Here is a 23,781-nt window from a genome sequence, read left to right as displayed (position 1 = left end):
CGTGCTGGCCACGATTCAATTGAACGAACCGTATTGTAAGTAATGATTCAATTCTCACGATTCTTTTTTACGGCTCATCGTTTAAATGTTATGGATCCATGTTGGCTACGATTCAGTTGAACGAACCGTATTCTAAGCAGTGAATCGTATCTCACGATTCATTTTTAATTCTCGTTCAAATGAACGATTCGTTCAATCTTGGCTCACCTCTAGTACCTAGGTATGACAAAAATATGTTTTCAGAGAAAACATTTTAATAAAAATGTTGGGTTAGATGAAAACTTGTCACTTCCAGACTTTTTGACGCACCTCCAGAAAATCCAGCGCTCTTGCTGGTGCTCCTGCGCGCTGTATGGATAGATCCAGTGTCTCCATAGCGACCGGAATGTCGTCTGATTCCGGGAGGCGTCATTAGAGGGCGGGAACGCGCAAAAATAACCCGGCGCTCGCCGATCGAATCCCGTAGTTTGTGACATGAGACCAGCGAGTAAGTGCGTTCTGGTTTTGCGTTCTGTTAAAGGAACATGTATGGCGATGAATACTCCAATAACCGTAAGATATTTTGTGGTAAGAATCGATTTAGTTCATTCAGTCGCCCTTTTTATGACACACCTCATTTATATTTAAACCATTTTGAGTAAAAACACCTCATTCAGTGACACGAATCAATCGTATTTATATTATTTTTTTTAAATTACCGCTTACGTGCGTGAATTTCGTCATCGCTCGCGCTAAAATTTATTTTTGTGGACGCAGCAGTAAGAAAATGAATTATTTTCGATTTGAACAATAATTGACAATCATTGATATATTTATGTGGTAAAGTGTTATGCGATGATGCAATAAATTTTATTGAAATTATGGAGTGTTTACATGAATTAATAGGGATCAAACAGGCGGCAACCCTCCCAAATTTATTGCACTTGCATCAAGGTCGTCCTAGGACGAAGGGACGAATTAACTTGCCTATATGAGGGTGGTGCGAAATTTTCATACTTTAATGTTAACATAAAAATAATAATAATTAACAAATTATTATTAATAATATATTTTCTCTTTTATAAAGTCTTTTTCTTTTTTTTATTGAAAAAACAAAAATATAGGTACAAATACAGAAATTAAATTCATAGAGGTGACTGTAAAGGATACAAAATTGTAAGCCTAATTTATTTACTAAAAGTAAATAATTCACTTTAAGGAATTAAATTCCTTTTTGTATACCGGGTGCGTTTCAAAAGTGGCTCACCTCTATAACTTTTTTTATTTTTTCAGATAAAAAACGAGATTTGGTATGTTAGTATATGACATAAATTAGGATTGCTTGACGTATTCAATTTTCGGTCACTTTCTGTTTCACCGGAAATTACTACAACTTTTAATTTTTAAATTGCATTCTCCGTATTTTTTTACTCGTATCACATATAATAACGTATCGCATGTCAACTTTTGACATTTTCGCATATGGGTTATTTGAAATTGTAACATGTGGTTCATAACATTTTGACACGAAATACCAAGTGTGTGGTATCAAATTATTCGTAAATACCTTTTCCAAATATGCTTAAAGGCATCGGCAAACGATTTAGGCATCTTTTAACCGGCCAGGACAAGACACGAAAAACATCAGACGATCAAATCAAATCTATTTTTTCAAGGCTCCTTGATTAAAAATTAGTATTTTTAACACAGCTACGGTACCTACTATAGATTGAAGAATGCCAAAAGTTGATATATGATACGTCATTCTATTCAGAGTGTCATTTTCTATCGAATAAAGAAAAAAAATACCGAGTATCCATTTAAAAATCAACATTTCTAGTCATTTCCGGTGAAACAGGAAGTGACCAAAAATAATTGAATACGTCAATCAATTTTATTTCATGTCATATACTAACATACCAAATTTGGGTTTTTTATCAGAAAAAATAAAAAAGTTATAGGGGTGAGCAATTTTTGAGACGCATCCGGTATAAAAAAAGAATTTAGAGTATCGTGCCTTGATCATTTAATTAATCCATAAACAATAAGTAAATAACATACAAATATAGATAAAATTAGTGATGTAAAATTACTTGTAATTTATAAATCGGTAATATTACGGTAACTTTGATAATTTATTAAAAAAAAACAGCTATTTAAATAATATTATTTGTTAATTCAAAACTGTAAAAATATTACAAAAAAAAACAACGAACGTTTTTTAAAGTAGTCAGAGTCAGGTCTGGTTCATTTTCTTTCGTTAATTGAGTCAAGCCTATTACTTCGAAATCGATATCTTCTTCTTCCATTTCTTTCCAAGCAGCTTCTTCCATTCTTCTCCATTTAGTAAATTATCATTAGGGGCCATAGAAGTAAGTTTTCCGGCCCTTTCTACGGTAAATCTGTTTCTTCTTGGCCGAATGGCCAATGAACAAATCCATAAGTACTAAAGGTTCTTTGGGTTGCGGCTGTTGACGATGATATATTTAAAATGTCTACCGCCAACATACCTACTTTAGAGCTGCGCAAATGAAAAAGAGTAGAGCGGAAAAAAGCAATGTTTCCTTGTTACCGATATTATATAATATTACCAAAATTACCGGTAATATTACTCTTTACATCACTAAATAAGATGTATATATAAATTTATAAATTAATTTTTTTTTAAAAATTAAATATAAAAATATGCTAACATACAAAATACAAACTATAATTTAATTCAAAATTAATGAGACTTCATCCTGATTAAAAAAATATCCAATGGACACTGCAAAAAATAATTTTTGAGTGTTAATGCCCTTGATATATTAAATTTCAAAATTAATGGTGTACATCGTTAAAAGAAATAAAATCTAAAATATTATTTAATAGGAAACGGTATATTTAAATAATAATATAGATTTATGTGTAATTGTTACTCTGAGCTCTAAAAAATCATTCAAATTTGCAGAAAAAAATAGGTATTATTTTTTAGTTAGGTCAATTATCATGTGCAGTACAAGAATAAATATTTGTTTTCAAGTTTTGTGTTAACAAGAATTTAATATGAAACGAATACAGTCAATGGTATCAAATTATTACCTATATTAATTTATTCATCAAGGTCGTTTAAGGACAAAGGGATGAAGTACTTTTGCCAATTTCAATATACATATAATTTTAATACAGTAAATCTATTTTTGGTGCTTTCATTGATTCATTAAAAGTATAAATAACGTGAAAATGTTAAATTATTATTATTTTAATATATCTTTTTATAAAATCATTTATAGTCGCTCTAAGATATCCTTGATTTTTTTATATTTAAAATAGATATAGAATTTAAATTCACTCTGTTTATGAAGAAACAATATTTCAAATGAAATTAATAAAAAATTTAAAACTGTAATAATTAATAATTACAGTTTAGGGAAATCATTTCGACTATGTATTTAAAAAATAATTAATTTAAATTAATATTTTTTTTATAAATCAAATCTGTTGGCGAGTAATACAAAAAAAGTCATTTTGTTAAGTATCAGGCAATGCCTTTTATTTTTTCTAATAAATAAATATACGTATAAGGAACGTGCAAATATACACCTTTTCATCAGGAGCGTATACATGAATTTATTTTAGGTGGGCCAAAATAAAAGGTAATGTAGAATATGCTTTTTGTGGCGCCGTATTTAACCTAAAGGCCTAATATTTAACCCAATTAGTAATCTTTAGGGGGTCCCGAGTCCCCCTCCACTCTATCAGCCATTGGTTATTATAGTGATGTAACGAATATACATTTTTTAACTTTTTACTGGAAATATCTGCTACCAATATTAGCGAACGCGAAATGTGAATACGAATTCATTAATTTATTGTTAAAAAATATTACATAAAGGATTACAGATGTTATAAATAACGTAAAACAACACAATAGACACAAATAGTTTCTGCGGAAAATAAAAATCCCAAAGAGGCCTGTGAAGTCTGGAGCGCCAGCTGACAGTGTATGTTATCTGTGATGTTACGGTTAAAGTCCGATGTCCGGTTAATGTCGACTAACAGGTTAATATGTGGGCTTGGTTATGTTTCTGGTTGTTTTGTTTTGTGTTATTCTTGAGATTAACCGGGTAATGTCGACATTAACCGGACATCGGTCTTTAACCGCAACATATACAATTACTCCAACCAACATTAGAGTAACTAGCAATTTATCCTGGGGTGAGCCTGGGGGGGGCCTGGGGTTGAGCGAAGGGGGGACTAGGGCTTTTGTTTTTTTTAGAAAATAAAAATTAAGACATTTTTTGAACACAACAAAATGATATTAACTAAACAAAACGAAAAAACGACATTTTTACTGCATCACAAGCAAATAAAAATTAATACGTAGCCCAGAGTCATAATTCAGGATATCTCTGGGGGGGGGCCGGCACCACCGGGCACCCCTGTTGTTACGCCAATACCAACCAATTAGCACCAAAGCATCATCGTTGGTAGACTGTAGACGCAGTTGCTATACAGTATGTCCCCAGATTATCTTTACAAGAGGAAAAACTTTTTTAGTATTAACTCTTTGAGAAAAATGGCATTCTTCATCAAATATTTTGCTTGTTCTGAAATGGTTAATCCCGTTGGTTCTAAAATGGTTAATCTTCTAAACTTTATTATTTTTTGTATCCGCATTTAATCGAAATCCTCAATGCCTCGACTGCGCAGTTTTGACTTGAGGAAAAACTGTATGTGTGTGGCTACCTTAACATGACATGCGTGCATGTTCTTTTAAAATATTATTTGAGCTTTTTCCTGAATAAAACTTGGCCTAAAAAGTTTTTATTGATTTTTTTCTTGAAGTTCATTTATTATTTAGGACAAGAATATATAAATTTACTTCCTATCAGTTTACATCAATTCTAAACACGACAGTAAGTGCAACATAAAAATACTTATATATATTTAAAAAAATAAAAAAGTCAAAGAAAATTGAATTCTAATTTAAAAGAAAAACTATATATTTAGTTTCTAACAATAAAATACATATATCACAGGTCTTTTGATGTAACATTCTTATAATATAATGGGACATGATCTTGGATAATAATTATTATCTTCTTAAATTAAATTTTAATTTTAAATATTAAAATATATTAATATTAAGTTAGTTAAACATTTTTGTAGTTAAATTTCACTAATTTGGGGGGCTTTGTTAGACAGATCTTTTTTATATTTAGTTGAATCACAATTGATTTTGATTGTTTCAAAAAACATGTGCCATCTCTCGTGGGGAGATTCCTCGCGTAAAAGTAAGATTTGTTTTTCATATTAATATAGGCCCGATTCTGCTTTGTTCGTAGCTACAGGGTGTTAAAGTCTTAAAAAAATTTCGATTTATTATAATTTTCTTCCAAGTGCTTTTAGTGATTGGAATGAAATTTTGGGGGTAAAAGTTACTATAATTGCTACATATTTTAATGCTAAAAACGTGTCGGTAAATTCATCAGGGGCGTGCATATGGGTTATCACTGGAATATTTTTCAGAAAAAAAAACATGTGCGCCGCTGGCTTTTTTCTTTTGATACCAAAATTGTGTAGGCCGTTTAATGCCAATTATAAGTTATCTCTTGATATATTGTCGAATTCGGCCTCCCTCATAAGATAAACGCAATTTTATTAATCAAAATTAATAAAATTAAAATAAAAATGAAATTAATAAGTTATATATTTTACCTAATTTATTATTACATCATCATAATAAGTTATTATTACTATTAGTCCAACATACAGCGATTTCAAATAAAAAAATAATGGTATTTGAGATAATTACAAAATAACTAATTTTAAACAGTTTTAACATCCTGTAACTCTAAAACTATGCATACCCATGTTTATAGGAACTTTTTTTCATAATTTTTGATGAGGAATCAATGAGTACTTATTTAAAACTTTCGCAAGTTAATAAAATATTATTTTTTTTTAATTGCAATTAGACTTGGATCAGGGCAAATTACTAAAATTGCGTTTATCTCATCACGGAGGCCGAAATCGACAAAATATCAAGAGACAATTTTTAATCGGCATTAAATTTCTTACACAATTTCGCTTATAATAGCAAAAAAAGTCAGAGGCGTACATGCTTTTTTTAGAAAAATATTCCATTGATAACTCATATGCACGTCCCTGGTGAATATGTCGACACTTTTTTAATTTTAAATTATGTCGCATTCATATAGTAACTTTGACCCTCAAAATTTCATTGGAATCGCTAAAAGCATTTGGAAGAAAATTAGAATAAATCGAAAAAATATTAAGACGTTAACACCCTGTAGCTGCGAAACAAAGCAGAATTGAACCTATATTGATATGAAAAATAAATCTTAAACACCCTGTATAATTATTCCGTTCTAATATATATAACATATATATATATATATATATATATATTTATATATATATATTTATATACTCATTTCAACTACAGCCTATTGCTGCCTTCCCGTTACCCTACGCCACACATCTCGATTTAGAGCGTCATCAGCTTCTAGGTTACGAGCTTCCATTGCTTCCGTAACCGTTCCGTTCCAGGATTTTCTAGGTCTACCTCTCTTTCTTCTGCCCTGGGGGCCCATTGAAAAACTCTTTTTGGCCACCTGTTCTCCGGCATACATAGAACATGTCCAAACCATTTTAAGCTGGATTTTTCGATTCGATCCAGTACTGTCTCCTCCGATGCATTCATGATACGCCTGACCTCGATGTTTGTCTTTTTTCCATCCTAGATATACCTGCACTTCTTCTAAGGTAGTCCATTTCAACAACTTGGATTTTGCGCTTCGCGTCTGCACTCAGAGTCCATAGCTCTGAACCATAGCAAAGAACTGACGCCACCAATGTTCTTCCAAGTCTCTTTTTAGTTGTTGCAGATAAGTTTCGGTCCCACCAGAGGCTGTTAAGACATCCAATAACTTGTTTGCTCTTCTGAATTCGGTTTGTATTTCTTCTTTGCCCAAACCCTCGTTGTTGATAGTAGCACCCAGGTATTTAAATTTGTCTACTTGTTGAATCTGGACGTTATCATTAATGAAGACTTCAAAACAAGTGTTGGAATTGACAGCTAAGTATTCGGTCTTCTTTAGACTAACCTGAAGTCCCCATTTGTTGTATACTTGATAAAGCCTCTTAGTCATGAACTCTAGATCGTATGAGTCCTGCGCAATCACGACCTGATCGTCTGCAAAGCTCAGGGTAAATAGTGTGTTGTCCCCAATGGGTATTCCCATACCTTGATATTTCGTCTTCCATTCCCTAAGGGCTAATTCGACGTAAGCGTTGAAGATCAGAGGAGATAAGCTGCATCCTTGTCGCAACCCTTTTGTGGTGTTAATTGGATTAGATAGCCTGTGTCCTATCTTAACGTACGATTCATTTTCTTTATATAGCTATTTTATTATCTTAAGCAAAGGTCTATCTACTTCTAAGATATTCAATACTTCCCATATCTTGCTGCGGGGAATAGAGTCGTACGCTTTCTCCAAATCAATAAATGCTAGATGGACTTCTTGATCTACTGCTATCTTTTTTTCCATCACCTGTGCAGGACAAAAAGGTTATTTGTGCAAGATTTCCCCGGTGTGAATCCGCTTTGGTCTTCCGAGATTTTGTCACCAATACTGTCCCTGAGCCTACCCTGTAACACCTTTCCAAAAAGTCTGTTGACCGAACTGTTAATGCTTAGGCCTCTATAACAAGTGGGGTCGTTACGATTTCCCTTTTTAAAGATGGACACTATGTGAGCCACTCGCCATTCTCGGGGTAGTTTACTTTGCAGGCAGCATTGGTTAAATAGCTCTGCCAGACGCCAGCGTAGTCTTTGGGTTCCACACTTTAACAATTCGGCTACAATATTACCAGGACCTGGTGACCGTCCATTTTTCATTCTTTTGAAACTTTGATGTACTTCTCTTTTGCTTATCATTAAAGTGCCTGCAAGGTTGTTCTCATCTTCTACTGCTCGGAATTCTGGTCGGTTTTCTGTCAGTAATTCTGCATAGTAGTTGCGCCATTTTTCTATATCCATTCTATTCAAGAGCTTGTCCGTTTGATTGGTTTTCATTTGTCGGATTGTTCTCCATACCTCAGTACTCCGTGCGCCCCCTATTAGGCTTTCCACTTGCTGGCACCTTCTTTCCCAAAAATCTGTTTTTCCACCTTAATGGCGGCTCGTACCTCTCTATTTTTTTGCTTGTAATGACTCCAGTTAGTATCTGTTCGGTCTGAGAGCCATCTTTCATAGAATTTTTGTTTGTCATTGATTAAGGCCTTTATGCTGTCAGTTATCCAAGCTGGTTCATCTGCATGTTCTGTTCACCTAAAACTTCGAAAGCTACTTTTTTAATTAGGGTTTTTAGGTTGGTATACTCTAGTTCTACATCGTTACAGGCTTTCACTTCCTCTAGGGCTACATCTAATCTTCTCTGGTACAACCATTTAATACTGGCATCGTGTAGTAAATGAAGCTTGTACTTAATACGCTCAGATTCTTCAATTTCTAGTTCTTGTGATGTTGTGTATTCTATACTTTTGGCTCTGCTCTGGAAAGGTACTACTAATTCTGCAACGACCAGACGGTGGTCGGATCCACAATTTGCTCCTCTCTTAACTCTGCAGTCTTTGAATTCCGTTCTAATAACAATAAAATATTAATAGATATTTTTTTTTTCAAATAAGTTATACTTATATAATAATAAGTACTCCAATTTATGAATGTAAAGTGATGGGTTATAAATTATTTCAAGAACTATAAAAGGAAAAAGTGACCATTAAAATTCCAATTTAGTTCCTGAGATGTATATTTAAAAGAAAACATATTCAAATGGAACTCAAGGTTCCCCAGACGCTCAGTATTACCGCTCAGGCTGCCTGTGCAAACCTGGTTTGTGTAGGTATATCGGTACTTATGTGATGAGTGACTTGAGCGAGATCAGACCCTGCTTTAATTTCGCCTAGGCAAACTTAGAAGCCTGAACCGTTCATTTTTTTTCAGATCTTTTTGCAGTTTATATTTTCAGTCCGTAGATAAAGTTCAGTCTATTATTAATTGGAAACAAAATGCCGATTTGTAGTAAACAGTTTTTATGCCAATTTATTCAACTATACTGGGTGTTTCTCAAAAGTAGCTCACCACTATAACTTTTTATTTTTTCAGATAGTATATGACATAAATTAGGATTGATTGGCGTATTCAACTGTTTTCGATCACTTCCTGTTTCACAGGAAATGACTACAACTTTTGATTTTTTAATGACACCCTCGGTATTTTTTATCTTATTCGATAGAAAATGACACTCTGAATAGAATGACATGTCACATCTTACCATTTGACATTTTTGCTTAAAAAATTGTATTTTAAATTTCAATCTAGAGTGCCCCACGGCTGAGTTAAAAACACTAGTTTATAATCAAGGACCTTTGGGAAAATGGATCTGATCGTCTAATGTTTTTCGTCTAAAGTCCAAATCGTATTTTTAATCATATCTCAATTTTTTCAAATGGAACGGGGGTGGCCCATTAGAAGATTTTGAAGAAAGCATTTTTTACGAATAATTTTGTACCCCACACTTAGCATTTCGAGTCAAATTGTCGTTATGAACCGCATGTTACCATTTTAAATAAACCATATGCGAAAATGTCAAAAGTTGACATATTAAGTATATGTCATTCTATTCAGTGTCATTTTCTATCGAATTAAGGCTGTATTCCGTTACAAAACCAGGCGAACCAGACCGTTAAACTACGGTAAAGAGCGGTTCCTGAAAAATATTGGTTTGATACGGAACGGTTTGGTAAAATACTGGATACGTTAAATGTCGACGTTTTCTAAATTTCAATACCTCTATTATAAAATTTATCTTTTATGCATTTTTAATGTACCTATTCTCTGCTTTTACGTTTGCTTCTTCTTTTCAATGGAGTTTAATATTGAAAAGTATTCTATTAATAAACTGTTAAACTCGTTAGACAGCTCAAGTGAAGATTTGTAGGTCCAATATTAAAACAGGTCAGTAATAAATAAACAAATCTAATCAATACTTATATTTTTATAGCTTACAAAACATTCACGATTACTTGTCTTGTTTTTCATGTTTTTTTTTAATGTTCCTGACTTTAAGAAACACAGGCTGCATGATAAGTTTAAATGGTCCTAAAAATTCATTCTATTTAGTTAATGAAATTTATTTAACTTTACTGCCTACCTCCATTGCTTTTGGATGTAGATACAAAATATTATTACAAATTTTAGAAATTAAATGAGAATTTCACTCGAACTTCCAATATTTGCTTGATTTCTGTCACATAAATGACATTGATTGACAAACAAAACCAGAAAAACCAGCCTTCTCGCGCTGGTTAGTTTGGTGACGATTATAGCTTTTTTCGTTTTCCTGTTATTACCGATTCTGAACCGTCCTAGAATTGTGATGCCCATGCGCAGAAGGAAATATGAAGACATTATTTCATTTGCGCATGCGCTGGAGAGTTCTAGGACGATTCAGAATCGATAATAACAGGAAAACGAATAGACCTTATAATCGATTTTTTCAGGAACCGTGTTCCGTAATAAGAAAACTTTCAGGAAACCGATTGAAACGGAACATAAAACCATAAGCAAGGTAAGCAACGGAATACAACCAAAGTAAAAAAATACCGAGGGTATCATTTAAAAATTAAAAGTTGTAGTCATTTCCGGTGAAACAGGAAGTATCTTGAGCCAAAATAAAAAAATATATTTTAATAATCTTTTTTAGGTCATTTTATGTTATTAAAAGTAGTTTTTCCATATTTTGACTGTATGATTGTAACATTTTCTCAAATTTTTCTATTTTTATTAGGCAACAATTCACTCATTCATACCCGATTCGGGACAAATAAAAACAACTGTATCTTGTATAAAATAAAGCTGTAGCAGTCTGACTAACAGCAATTAATTTGCTAAATTAAAATGTTTTTGTGTGTTTATCGAATAAATATTGTATGTCCGAATCTATTATGGGCACTTAAATTGGCTCTAATATTTTCTTTTTAATAGTCTCAATTCTATACTCATTTTTGTTTAAAAACATAATTAATTTTTTTTTGTGTGTTTCCGATGTATGAATGATTCAAATAGCTAATTTTAGCAACGTGTTTATTGAACTCTGAAGTATATAGATTGTATTATTAAAATTGTTTTTTTTTGTAAAATATACAGTGAGCTGCAAAATGTTCGAAACAAATGGAATTCTACGGATCTATCAAAAATATTTTATAATTCAGCATGAATAATAATAAAAAAAATCGCAACGGTGATGAAAGAACTTACCAGTGACGTTCTGGTTTTTTTTCAGTCAATAAAGGTTATTAGTTATTAAAATAAAAAAAAATCAATCACACAAAGATGCCACACGATCAAAAAAACATTCATGGATGCCTTGGAAATGAAGATTGCTGTCATTTTATACCTTGCTGAGAATATATATTAAACTAATATATAAATAAAAAATTAATAAATCTTGTGACAGAGAATAATATAAACGACCGGGTGGCAGACAGAGAGACAAAATCAAAAGTGTTGCCGTTTTTTTACGTTTGTAAGAAAATGTGTGTAGAAAAATATAAGCTACTAGCGTGTACCAGCGACTTCGTTCGCGTCGAATTAATCATTTGTAATGGTGATGATAACGCAAAGCAAGAATTTTCATTAACATACAAACTGGATAAAATTTTCTCACATTTATGTCAGCATGAGAAAAAACAATATGGCGATATTATTATATAACTTGGTAATATTTGAGGGGTAGTTTCATCTCGTTGGAATTTGACTTCCGAAAAATCCGTTTGCCAAAAATAAGCTTTTTACGTCAAGCAGTTTAAGCAGAATCGTGGTTAAGAAATTACCCAACTTTTTGGAACACCCTGTATGATTTTTTTTTAAAAATTTCAAAATATGTAAAAAACAAAATAAATTATGCTTGTCCAAGTGTTTTCCCGAAAGACTAACCGTTTTTTAAATAACAAACATTGTCATATTTGAGGGGTGTTTTCATCTTCTTGGAATTTGAGATTCGAGAAACCCCTCCTTATCGAACTTTTACACTCCACAGTCAATCCGTTTGCCAAAAATCAGCTTTAAATGTCAAGCAGTTTAAGCAGAATCGTGATTACTCAATGGTCATATTTTATGAAACACCCTGGATAAATTTATAAAAAATCTTAAAATATGTAAAACAACAAAATAAAATATACGTGTTTAAGAGTTTTTCCGAAAAACTCACCGGTTTTTAAATAAAAAATATTTTAATATTTGAGGGATTTGTTTCACCCCCTTAGAATTCGAGTTTCGTAAAATCCCTTCTTATCGAACCTCTACACCCTAAAGTCAATCTGTTTTCCAAAAATCAGCTTTTACGTCAAGCGCTTTAAGCAGGATCGTGATTAATCAATGACCAGATTTATCGAAACACCCTGTATACATTTTTAGAAAATCTTAGAATATGTAAAAAAACAAAATAAAATATACGTGTTTAAGCGTTTTTTCAGAAACTTGACCGTTTTTTAAATAAAAAATATTGTAATATTTGAGGGGTGGTTTCACCCTCTTGGAACTGGAATTTCGAAAAATCCTTTCTTATCGAACCTCTACACCCTAGAATCAACCTGTATGCCAAAACTGAGCTTCTTACGTTGAGTGGTTTGAGCAGGATCGAAATTAATCAGTATGTCAGTCACTTAAGGATTTTATATATTAGTATAGATTTTAAAAACTTTCATGTACAGTACTGAAACGATAATTATATATATAAAAAATATAATCTATTACAGTTGTAGTAAAATGAGTAACTAATAGTGAAAAATAAAGTTCCAACCCTAGATGCAACATTTTTCATAAACGCCAACTTGTGCGGTTTGAAATTTTGATGCAAAATCCGGCAATACCGCATAGAAGAAATGTGTCGACCCAATTTTTATCTCTTTTTAATACATTTGATTTTCAATTAAGCTGTCTACATCACTGTCTTACACGTTAAAACCCAGACCGCATAGTTTCGATGACCAGATCGGTATGTAAAATAATATGGCGAATGTCATTGTCATTTCCAAGCCATCTTGATGCTGTTTTTTCAATCATACGGCATATTTCTAATAAAAATAAATAAGTTAATATCAATATTTAATAACAAACATACAGATACGCTACTGAAACTGACAAGTAGTTTGGTTTGGTTTGGTAATAATACAAAATTGGTAATAATAAATCATTTGGTATAATTGGTTAATTTTAAAACTGTCGCACACTGCATACGTTCCTATTTTGAAGCCTCTTTCTAAAATTCACAATAATCTCGCTGCATTTCAAATTCTGACATAATATTTTTCCAAATTAGTACACTTTGCATAAAATCAATTATAAATTAAACAAGAAACAAATTAATGAATTCATTTTTTAAAATAAACATTAGTGATGGGAAAAACAATATAATATAATATCAATAATTGAGTACTCGAGTTTCAAGCGATTTCAATAATCGAGCGATCGCTCGAGTGAAATATCGCTCGTATTTAAAAATACGGTTTTTCGCCCGTCGCTTGTACTCGTCACGCCAAGCAGTGAGTTGCGTGCGCAGAGCACATACTCTTTCGGTGACGAATGGCAAGTAGCAAGCGACGAGCGATTCGCTTGATCGCATGATCGCTTGATTTAGTTTATTTCAAAGCATTGTCGATAAAGGTCGTAAAATTTTGTCACTCGGATACGCAACGGATAACGTCGTATAAATTTGCTATCTGCAATGTATGTAGAAAATTCGCTCAGCTTTTTATCGAGTATGTCACATTAAAATGGGATTTCAATTTATTTCATTCTTGGATCGCTTGCGTTCGTGGCTCGTAACTCGTCACTTGCATCGCTCGTTCATAATCGAGCGAGGTCGGTTATTTCAATAATCGAGTACTCGAGCGAATTTTCGCTCGTGTTATCCCATCACTAAAGGCGAGCGGCCACTGCAAGCGTAACTAAACTAAGCTAAGAATATGAAATAAACCGTAATTAAATTGGAACTCCACTGGGAACGATTTTCGCTCAGTAGTCAGCTAAGTTTTCGTATTGTATCTCTGCTATATAGAACTAATCGCTGCGAAAAATTCGCTGGAACCTGTCACGAACTAAAACGAGCGAAACTAAACTACGATTCGAATCTTCGTTCATATATTTTCGTTTTGTTTCGCTCAAGTAGCCGCTGACGCATTAAAAAGTATGGAACCTGATTTTACAAATCTTATCTTCGCTTAGTTTAGTTTCGCTCGCAGTGGCCGCCCGCCTTAATAAACAGAAATCTCAACAAATCTTCAAAAATTCAAATGAATATCAAATGGGTCAATTGAAACATCGAAACAAATTTGAAAAAAGACGATATTACCATGACGTCAATTCAGTCTTTAATGTATGAATATAAAGATAGAAAAGACACCTTTTATAAGCTATGCTCTGACAGGCAATTTTTAGTCGGCCGATTGTTTAGTTGCAGATTTATAGCCAATGTATTATTGTGGAGCCGCTCTTACCGACTATTTGATTGCATGTGAGCGCGGCTCCATCATTGGTTACAAATCCGCAACTGAATAGTTAGCCGACTGAAAATCGCCGGTCACCGCACGGGCTTAGGCTAAGCACTGAGAGACAATTTTTAGGCTGCCGACATGCGGCCGATTATTTAGTTGCAGATTTGTAAGTTATGTATTCTTATGGAGTCGCGCTCACATGCAATCAAATAGTCGGCCGATCGGCTCCATCAGAATGTTATCTTTTTACTTTTACAACTAAATAGTCGACTGAGTAAAAATTGCATGTCAGCGCGTAGCCTACTCTTTTGATTGAATGAAAAATACAATAGAAAAAAATATTTAGTTCGGTTTTACATTATACATTAATATGCCAATTTTCAAAAATATACCTATATATTTTTTTTAAAAAATAAATATCTCGTTTTGCTTAAATAACATAAACAAAGTGAATTTAGTAAAAAAATCTTAAAATTGTTTTTAAAATTGGCAGTTTTAATTTTTTATAAATATATTTTTCTAATAATTGTTAGCAATACATAAATTAATATATTTTTTACATATTAGATATAATATGTAAACTATTAGTTTATGTCTAAATTAGCATTACCAGCATAATATGTTAATATTCTATTTAATATTGTTATGCACCTGATGAGATTTATTTTTTAGAATAACAATAATCCATTATCGGAAACTATAAAATTTTGACGTAGTAGGTATTTAGCAATCAGTATCAATCAATTTAATCTTTAAAAAATTAAAGAGTGCTATATAAACTAATATTTCGTAAAGATTTAAAAAAAATCTTATCAAGACAGAAATTTGAAATTGTTTAAATGTTTAAATATTGCTTACTTATCTAGTTGCATGGGTAGGCAATACGCCTTTTTTTGTAAATACAGTGATTCAAATGATATTAGTGTGAAAATGAATATTCAATAAAAGTGTTATAGTTTATAATGCAATCTATAGGTGAGTGTTGGTTGCTACTTTAAAATTCTTCATAGTATTATTAAAAAATGGTTTCAGGAAGCGTGGAAAGAATATTTTTAAGTGCCTTACAATTTAATTTTATCTTGTTAATATTAAAATTCCTGTAGAATTTAAAAAATGCTTAGTCATTTTTTATTAACATTAACTTAAATCTATCTTAATTTACAGCACAACAGTATCGCTTGAAATATTATTTATTGAAATAATCTTGGAAATAATATTTTCACCGCAATTTAAATAAGATCAATGATTTAAACTCATTTCTCAGTTGTCTGTAATTTTTTTAGTGAATTTGGATTGATATTCGTCATTTAAATTTTTACGTTTATACATTTTTTGTGTTTGATCAAAATTATTATTGCAGATTGTTTCAATTGTGTTGTACAATTTCTTAGATAAAATTTATAGTTTATTTTGTTTATCGACAAATATATTTTATTTATATATCGTTATCGTTATAATATATCGTTATTTTGTTTATCGACAAATATATATCGAAAATGTAGAATGTTTAGGAGGTGAGTTAATCACCGCGACCTTATAGATATATTGTGTGTTCCCCTTTCTTGAGTTATAACGAGTTATAACTCATCATACAGTCCCAGGGCTTTAACAAAAGCCAGTATCTGAGACGGTTTCACAGAGGCCAGCTCTCCATCCTCGACATCAGCCGTACCAAAGTTCATGGCACGAATTGTCGTCGTCTCGGCGCACTCAGTGATAAGGTATTCTGGTGTTTCCCCATTTTCCCCACAGAATCTGCATTCGCCGTTGTTTCTCAGCTTCAGCCTACTGAGGTGTTCGTTGAGGAGACAGTGTCCTGTTAGAAACCCCGTGACAATCCGAAGATTGTTTTTACATAAATCAAGGAAAACCTTTGATTTTTCTCGGTCGTAAGTTATGAAGAACTTTTTCGAGTGTCTTAGACCGTTGGAGGACACCCATTCCAAGTTACGGATGGAGTCTTCCAGATTCTTCAGTTCCGCTTTCAGTTAGTTCCCGTTTGGGAAACAGAACGGTTCTGGTCCAGTTAGTGGAGTGTTCGCTCCTTTCCTAGCTAGATCATTTGCTTTTTCATTGCCTTCTATCCCTTGGTGAGCAGGCACCCAGATTAGGAGGACTTTATTTTCTTTGCCTAATTTGTTGAGCTTCTCTAGGCATTCTTTGGCCAACTTCGAATTGATGGTTACTGAGTTGATCGCGTTAAATGCTGCTTGACTATCGGATAGGATGTATCTTATACTTAGCATAATAAGTTACTTATATCAATCTCATCTCATTTTATACATATTTCTCATTTTCATTAATTTTTAATGTTAATAAAATTTTCTTGTGCTATAATAATAAAACTTTAACTCGTAACAATTCTAAAGAACTATATTTTAATTCACATGGTTTTGACACAGGGATTTATTTTACAATGGTTTTTCAACATTCCTTGTCGAATGAAATATCCTTTTGAGACTTTTGAGAAAATGTCCCCTTTCCTCCAAGAAGCAATTAGCAATTTTTCTACTAATCTCGAATGATAACTGGCGTTGTCCATAACAATGACAGAGTTTTCTGGAAGTAATGTTATCATTTGAGAAAAATATTCTTCAAAAACATCAACCGTCATTTCTTCATGATAATTCTTGGTCGATTTAGATATAAATTGCGATAGTCCATTCTGTACGAATCCATTATCTCCTCCAATATGCGTTATATTATAATTAGTCTGCGTCCTTTCCCGGAAGGAATTTTCAAAGCAGTCGATAATCCTTCTAAAAACGCTTCACGAGAACTCCCACTGCTATTTATTGTCTTACCAGATTTTCTTAACAGAATGTCCTTCGTTCAGCCATGTTTTCGTCTAGGTAGAAGATAAATTTTTCTTCCCTGCGATATTCACGAATGTCCCTAATATCTAAAGGCTTCTCCAAAAAATTATGTCTTCTTTATCAATGAGTACAGATATTCTGTTGTACTTTTCTCTCGAGAAGTTAATTTCCTTTAAAGTTGTCCAAAGTTTTTTCCACGACCGGTAAGTTTTCGTCTTCATTTACAACTTTCTGAATTTTATCGAGAGTTGGTATTTCCTTATTTAAGTAAAAGGAGTGCACATGTCTCTTTTTTATGCTTCTAGAACAGTCATCAACAACCAATGGATTCCTACCCGTAGATGTTTTGGGCATGGTGCCCAGTGGCGTAGAGATACAGGCTCTCGTCTACCAATCTCAAGGTTGTGGGTTCGAATCCCACACCCGGCAATTCATCAGCCGACTATTTTTATTAAAATAAAAATAGTTTGGTTTGGTTTGGATTAAAATAAAAATAGTTTGGGTACCTAGGTCGACTCAGCCTTAATTGAGTACTTGGGATTCACAATCCTGAGGTAATAATAGGCGGTTGAAGCGTAGTGCTAGCCACATTACCTTTCTTGTATACCGAACGGCTCTAGCATGGCAAGCTGTACCTTGCTACTCCCAAGGCGTTAAATGGGAGCTCTTATTATTAGATGTTTTGGGCTCAGAAACAGTTCCATTTTTTCTCTTTCAGGGGTTCATAACCATAAAATGATCAGGTAGCTATTATACTACAGAATAACTACAGAACAATCAGCCAACGTAATAAAAAGCGAACAATTTTTTTTGCAATGTGGGCCGATTCAAGGGCAAAACAATTTATTTTATTAAATAAAAAATTCGGCTGATGGAATTTTTAAAAGTTGTAGCGCTTATGGTTTAGATGTTATATGACCCCAGCCCTTCTCGCTGTGCTCTCAGTCATTTTGAAACAGTGTATTACAGCTTAACTTATCTACAAATACCCAAAAGAAAATGCAGATCCTTATGATGGCATCCAGATTTATTATACTACGACAAATAATATAAATAGACAAACCATTCTCTACAGGGTGTTCCACTAAGAGAGCTCTCGGTTGTATCGGAAAGTATTAGCCGTAGAGCCTGCGAAAAACATATTTATTAGTAAAAGAGGCCATGATAAATTGCTGGAAATTATTTTTCTAAAAAAGTTCTAAAGAGTTTCTAGAACGGTCGCTAGAGAAACGGTTACAACTGCTATGGTAAATAAAAAAATGGAATTTTTACAAAACTATGCCTGGATAAGTGGTACTATAAATAATGGCTTCATCATATTCAGCATTTTTTCTGCTTGGAACCATTTTGCCCTATCTGAAAAAAAAATAAAGTGGTGGGGGAAGGTTAGATCTCTTTTTAGTTAAACGTTACTTACTTACTTACTTACTGCCATTACTCGCTGACGAGCATTTGACACGCATCAGTAGATGGTTACGCAAGGCGTTTCCTGTCATGAGTTTTTCTGTGACTGAAAAGCCCCGATACGTGATGTTATCTCTTTTCCGCACTTCAGACCATAAAATAATAAATACAAGAAGTGTCAAGTCAATGTTAAATTATGGAAACAGCGTGGCTGCCTGGATAACTAATTTTCAGATATGGCGACTGGGACATTTGACATGACAATTTCAATTTTATGAAATTTATTTCCGTTTCCGGTTTTTAATGGCGGGCTGTTCAGGAGGTTTAAATGAGGGTTAATATACTTTTTACTCTTTCTAGTGGTAAATAATACAACAAAATTACTCAAAAATATTTATTTGGAATTTAGAGCAATGTAAATATGCAAATCAACACAATTAAAGAGCTATAATCCAATAAACTACTGTATCAAAATCAAATATTTAAATAATATCACAGATGCTGTGTTAAAGTGAATTAGTAAAGTAACAGTGCATTGACTTACAGAAACTTGAAGATAAATAAATGTTTTCACAGCTTCACGGGCATAAAACTAAATAACTGTGGGAAGCAGGGAAAAGGCAACTGGAACACACACAAAACCTGGAATCAAAAAATATGTAAAAACATAAATATAGGTACATAAGACTTTTTTGTGAATTAAATCAAACAGGACTAGAATGAAAATAAAATGAATAAAAAAATATAATACATATACATCTAATACCTCATTTGTATTTAAAAATAATCTACATACATAGATTTATAGCATTATTGCTATGAAAATACATAATAGGTACCTATGTGATATGTAATTACGCATTTCTGTTCATCTTGTAGAAAATTAATGTAGGCTAATAATAGTTCAATAATCATAATTTACCTTATAACTTGCTTTCAATTGCTCAAAATCACCGATCAGTCTTTAAAGTAGAGATACGGAAAATCCTTGGCAAAGAATATCCCAAGATCTTTGGGTTTAAAGCTAAAAATATAAAACAGTTAATATATTACCTATTTTTACATATAATATGGCCTATACCTACTACACGCAGAAACGTCGATTTCATCATTTTCTTCGTGTAATTAATATCATATATACTTTATTAAAGTGTTAACAAGGAACTTTATACCAAAAAACATCTTTGTACTTATAAATTTCAGCCGAAATATCAGAAACAAACTTCCAATCAAATCTAAACGGCAAAAATTAAAATGGCGCCCGACCTTGCCAGCAGCGTTGCCAATGGTCCAAAATTATATTCCACGGCGAACATACCCAAATTCCACAAAATTCCACAATCACTAGGTTCGGTCTTTAGGTCTGCGACCAGGGTTCGGAAAACTAAATGCTACTTTTAAAAACTACATAAACTACATTACATATAGTTAATGTAGTTTATTAGTTTATGTAGAGGGTGTAGTTTATGTAACCTATGTATGTAACCTCTGATGTAACTTTCAAATGTCAAAGGTTTGAGGTGAGGTTATTGAAGCTTTAAAAACACATAATGTATTTAAGAAAACAGAAGAAATATGGCTTTAAATATAATATTTACATCATATTATCTCTATTACACCTCATACAAAGGAAAATTATTCGTAATATCAATACATAGTTTATTAACGTAGTTTTCATGTAGTTAATGAACGGGAAAAGACGTAGTTTTTTAAGAAAAACTACACGTAGTTAATCAGGTAAATTATGTCTTAATTAACTACTTCCGAACCCTGTCTGCGACCAATCCGACATTTTTTTTATATAAACCACGTGATCTTAAAGGGATTTTACATTATATAGTGACGTGTGATATGTGATATGTCGAAAATTTCGTCGGATTGCTTGCAGATCTAAATACCAAACCTAGCTGCTGACCTCGACGGCGACGCTCTTTTTACAGAAATCTGTAAAATTATAATGAGTCCTATAATGTTTTTTTTACTATTAGCTAAATAAGGAAAAAAAGAAGAAAAAAAGGAATAATTCCGAAAATTCCACAAAATTCCACATTTATTCTATTCCACAAACGTTCCACAACATTATTACGAATTCCACACATTTTGTGGAATTCCACAAAGATTGGCAACGCTGCTTGCCAGAGGCCTCGGGAGCTGACGCTGACACACAGACAAAAGACAAAAGAACAGGACGCCGACGTGCATAAAAATGTTCCGTAGCAGAAATTGACAGAAATCATATAGAAATATTCAGATTTTTGTCTAGGACAGTCTAGAAGGACATGCTTTCTGCCTGGGTAGAACCGCGCCACAACTGTTTCCAATTTTCCGGTTTACTGTCACCCCCACGGGGGTGTCACTTGTATGGGAAAACAGGCAACAATCAAATTTAAACGTGCCAGGACCAACGACAAAGAAAGCAACATCTGCCAGGCATTGGCTTTCTTTGTCACTCACATTGCTTAAATCATGATACCGCGGCCATTTTGTCAACAAAGAAGCTGGCCGGCTGTCCTGGCAAGTGATTTAAAACAATTTTGCTTTTTACAATATTAAATTACCATTTGGATGTATTTAATGCGATTATTCAATTAACTGGTAAGTCAGAAATTACACACAAATACTTTATTCGTAAATACAACTAAGATGTAAACGTAGTTTTGTATTTTTAGATTTCAACTTTTGCAAAGACCCGCCGATAGAACTTGCCTGGCAGCGTACCTGTTTAACTAAACGTATTATTTCCTGATAATAATATCAAAACACGTAAGTACCTCTATAATTTATGATGACAAATGATTTTGATTATGTTTTATGTTATTTAAATACTTTCTAACCTCAAATAATAGTAAGATCCTTGTTTATATCGCACAGCCCGTTCAAAACTGTATTGTCTTCAAAAAATGTTTACAAAACAAACAATTATTACAAAAACAATGTCCTTTTAATCTGATTTATACCTCAGAAGGATGCCAGTAAAATTTTATTAAATCAACATTATATTATTTGGCCATTAATATCCAAAAAGGAGCATATTGCCTTAACTTAAATTTTCTTTTACTTCTCTTGACAATGTTCTCTATATTCTCTATTTTGAGTTAGTAAACTTTTGAACGGGATGTGCGATATATAAAATACATAATATATCCAAGGGTATGATCTGATAAAAGTATTTTTTGATGCATTTTTTGGTTTTTTATGCACGTTGGCTTGGTTTATGTTTTATTCAGCTTATATTTATTTGTATAACAGTTTTTTTTGCCTTTGGAATGGCATGCATTGAGGCTAGATAGTGTTTCATTAGACCATTAAAGAAATTTAAATTAGCATATATTTTTTGTGATGTTAGTGTGTTATCATGATACAGGTAGTTGTATCATAGTGCCTTATGCATGTTATTTACCTATTATATACTTATGTATTATCAGTAAATAGATGATAATATACTACTAAAATGTCTTTTTAATAGTATGTTTATCTGTCCAATTCACTAGTTATTTGCAAAATGTATTTTGAACTAATTTAAGTCATTAATTGATCATCTTTCTTTTTCAGGTTCCGGGATATTCTTTTTCATTGTTAAAAAATATATATATTTCAATATTATTGTAATATAAATCGCAGCTCTAAAAAATAAATGATATGTTTACTAATGTGTAATTTATTTACTATGAATGTTCTCTGAAAATAATAAGTCTTTAATAATATCATTGATTTGCTGTGTAAAGTTAATAGACATATTTTTAATACATTAAATTATATTAAAGTAATAAAAATATGTTTATTAACTTTAAAAGTAAGTCAGTGATACTTATAAAAGTATTTTTTAAAAAATTTCCCCTCTTTTAAGCCCCGCCCCTCCAATTCCCCTCAATTTAGCTAGTACTGCCAGGCGACACCAGGTGGCGTCTGTTTCCATTTTTTAACATGAAGTTAGCATTTCTTTAATGTACCTATTCTCTGGTCACCCCCCTGACTTCAGACATTCAAAAATCTCATTACTTTGTTGCCTCTTTACTTTTTGGTTGTCGTTTTTATTTGAATATTAATAACCCTTAAATGCAACATAAACGTGTAATTTTGACTGATAGTAAAGGGGAATAAAAGCTTAAAAACTTGACATCTTTTTTCAAACGGAAGATATTAGGTAAAATATAATAAATACGAAAAAATAAGCTTTTAACTAGGTTATATTTATTAAACTGTATCACTAGCCCTCGTGATTATTGACCATTATAATAAAATATGAAATAAAAACTATTAGTTTCTTCTAATTATCGATAATATACCAGAATACCCTAATGCCAAATGTATTAATATCTAATAATTATTACTACTACTGCCATTACTCGCTGACGAGTATTTGACACGCATCAGAAGATGGTTACGCAAGGCGTTTTCTTTCATGAGCTTTTCTATGACTGAAAAGCTCATGTGGCTGTGGCTAGAAGCTAACTTTTTCAAGGACCGGTACGTTAAAGACATGGTGGTACCATTTGATTCTTAGCAGTTGTCTAAGGTGTCTCTGTTGCAACTTGTTTAATGCGTTCATGTGCCGACGGTATGGCACCCAGGTTTCGCTACCGTATAACATGGTGGGGATTATTATTGCTCGGTACACTGCAAGTTTCGTTTTTGTACTCAAGTTATGATTGTAGGAAACCCTGTTTTTTAATTTCCCGAATGCTCTTGAGGCGCTGTTAATTCTGTGCCGAATTTCAGAGTCAATATCGGCATTTTCCGAAATCAAAGTGCCGAGGTAATTGAAATCCGCTACATATTCCAATAGTTCTTGTCCGATTTTTATAGCATTGTTATGATTTTTCCGGGGGACAACATTTTGATAGTATCAGCAGCGTTTTTTATCATTTGAGTGGCTTTTCAAAGTGTTCTCTATTACTTGAAGAAGTTGTTCTAAATTTGATTTTGATTACTTTAAATATATAACTTTGTTTGAATGTTACTTTTATTCAAAAATTAATCATAATAATTCTGGTATCATAGGCAATTACACACGCCC

General features: G+C 32.5%; 1 protein-coding gene across 3 annotated transcripts in view; it reads left to right on the top strand.

The window, feature by feature from the left end:
- Nucleotides 1-446: 446 nt before the first annotated feature.
- Nucleotides 447-23,781, top strand: part of LOC115880828 (b(0,+)-type amino acid transporter 1) — a 91,905-nt gene continuing 68,570 nt past the window's right edge. Inside the window, exon 1 of one of the 3 annotated variants that reach the window (XM_030898125.1) lies at nucleotides 447-567. In XM_030898125.1, the coding sequence (XP_030753985.1) occupies nucleotides 525-567 (43 nt within the window). In that variant the 5' untranslated portion in view covers nucleotides 447-524. Of the gene's footprint in view, nucleotides 568-15,400; nucleotides 15,520-23,781 lie in introns of those variants that run through there. The other 2 variants (XM_030898126.1, XM_030898127.1) reach the window with 2 other exon arrangements.

The sequence above is a fragment of the Sitophilus oryzae genome, unplaced genomic scaffold, assembly GCF_002938485.1.
Source record: "Sitophilus oryzae breed Bouriz unplaced genomic scaffold, Soryzae_2.0 scaffold_165_pilon_pilon, whole genome shotgun sequence".
NCBI classification, from domain to species: domain Eukaryota; kingdom Metazoa; phylum Arthropoda; class Insecta; order Coleoptera; family Curculionidae; genus Sitophilus; species Sitophilus oryzae.
This window is presented reverse-complemented; position numbering and strand designations above follow the sequence as displayed.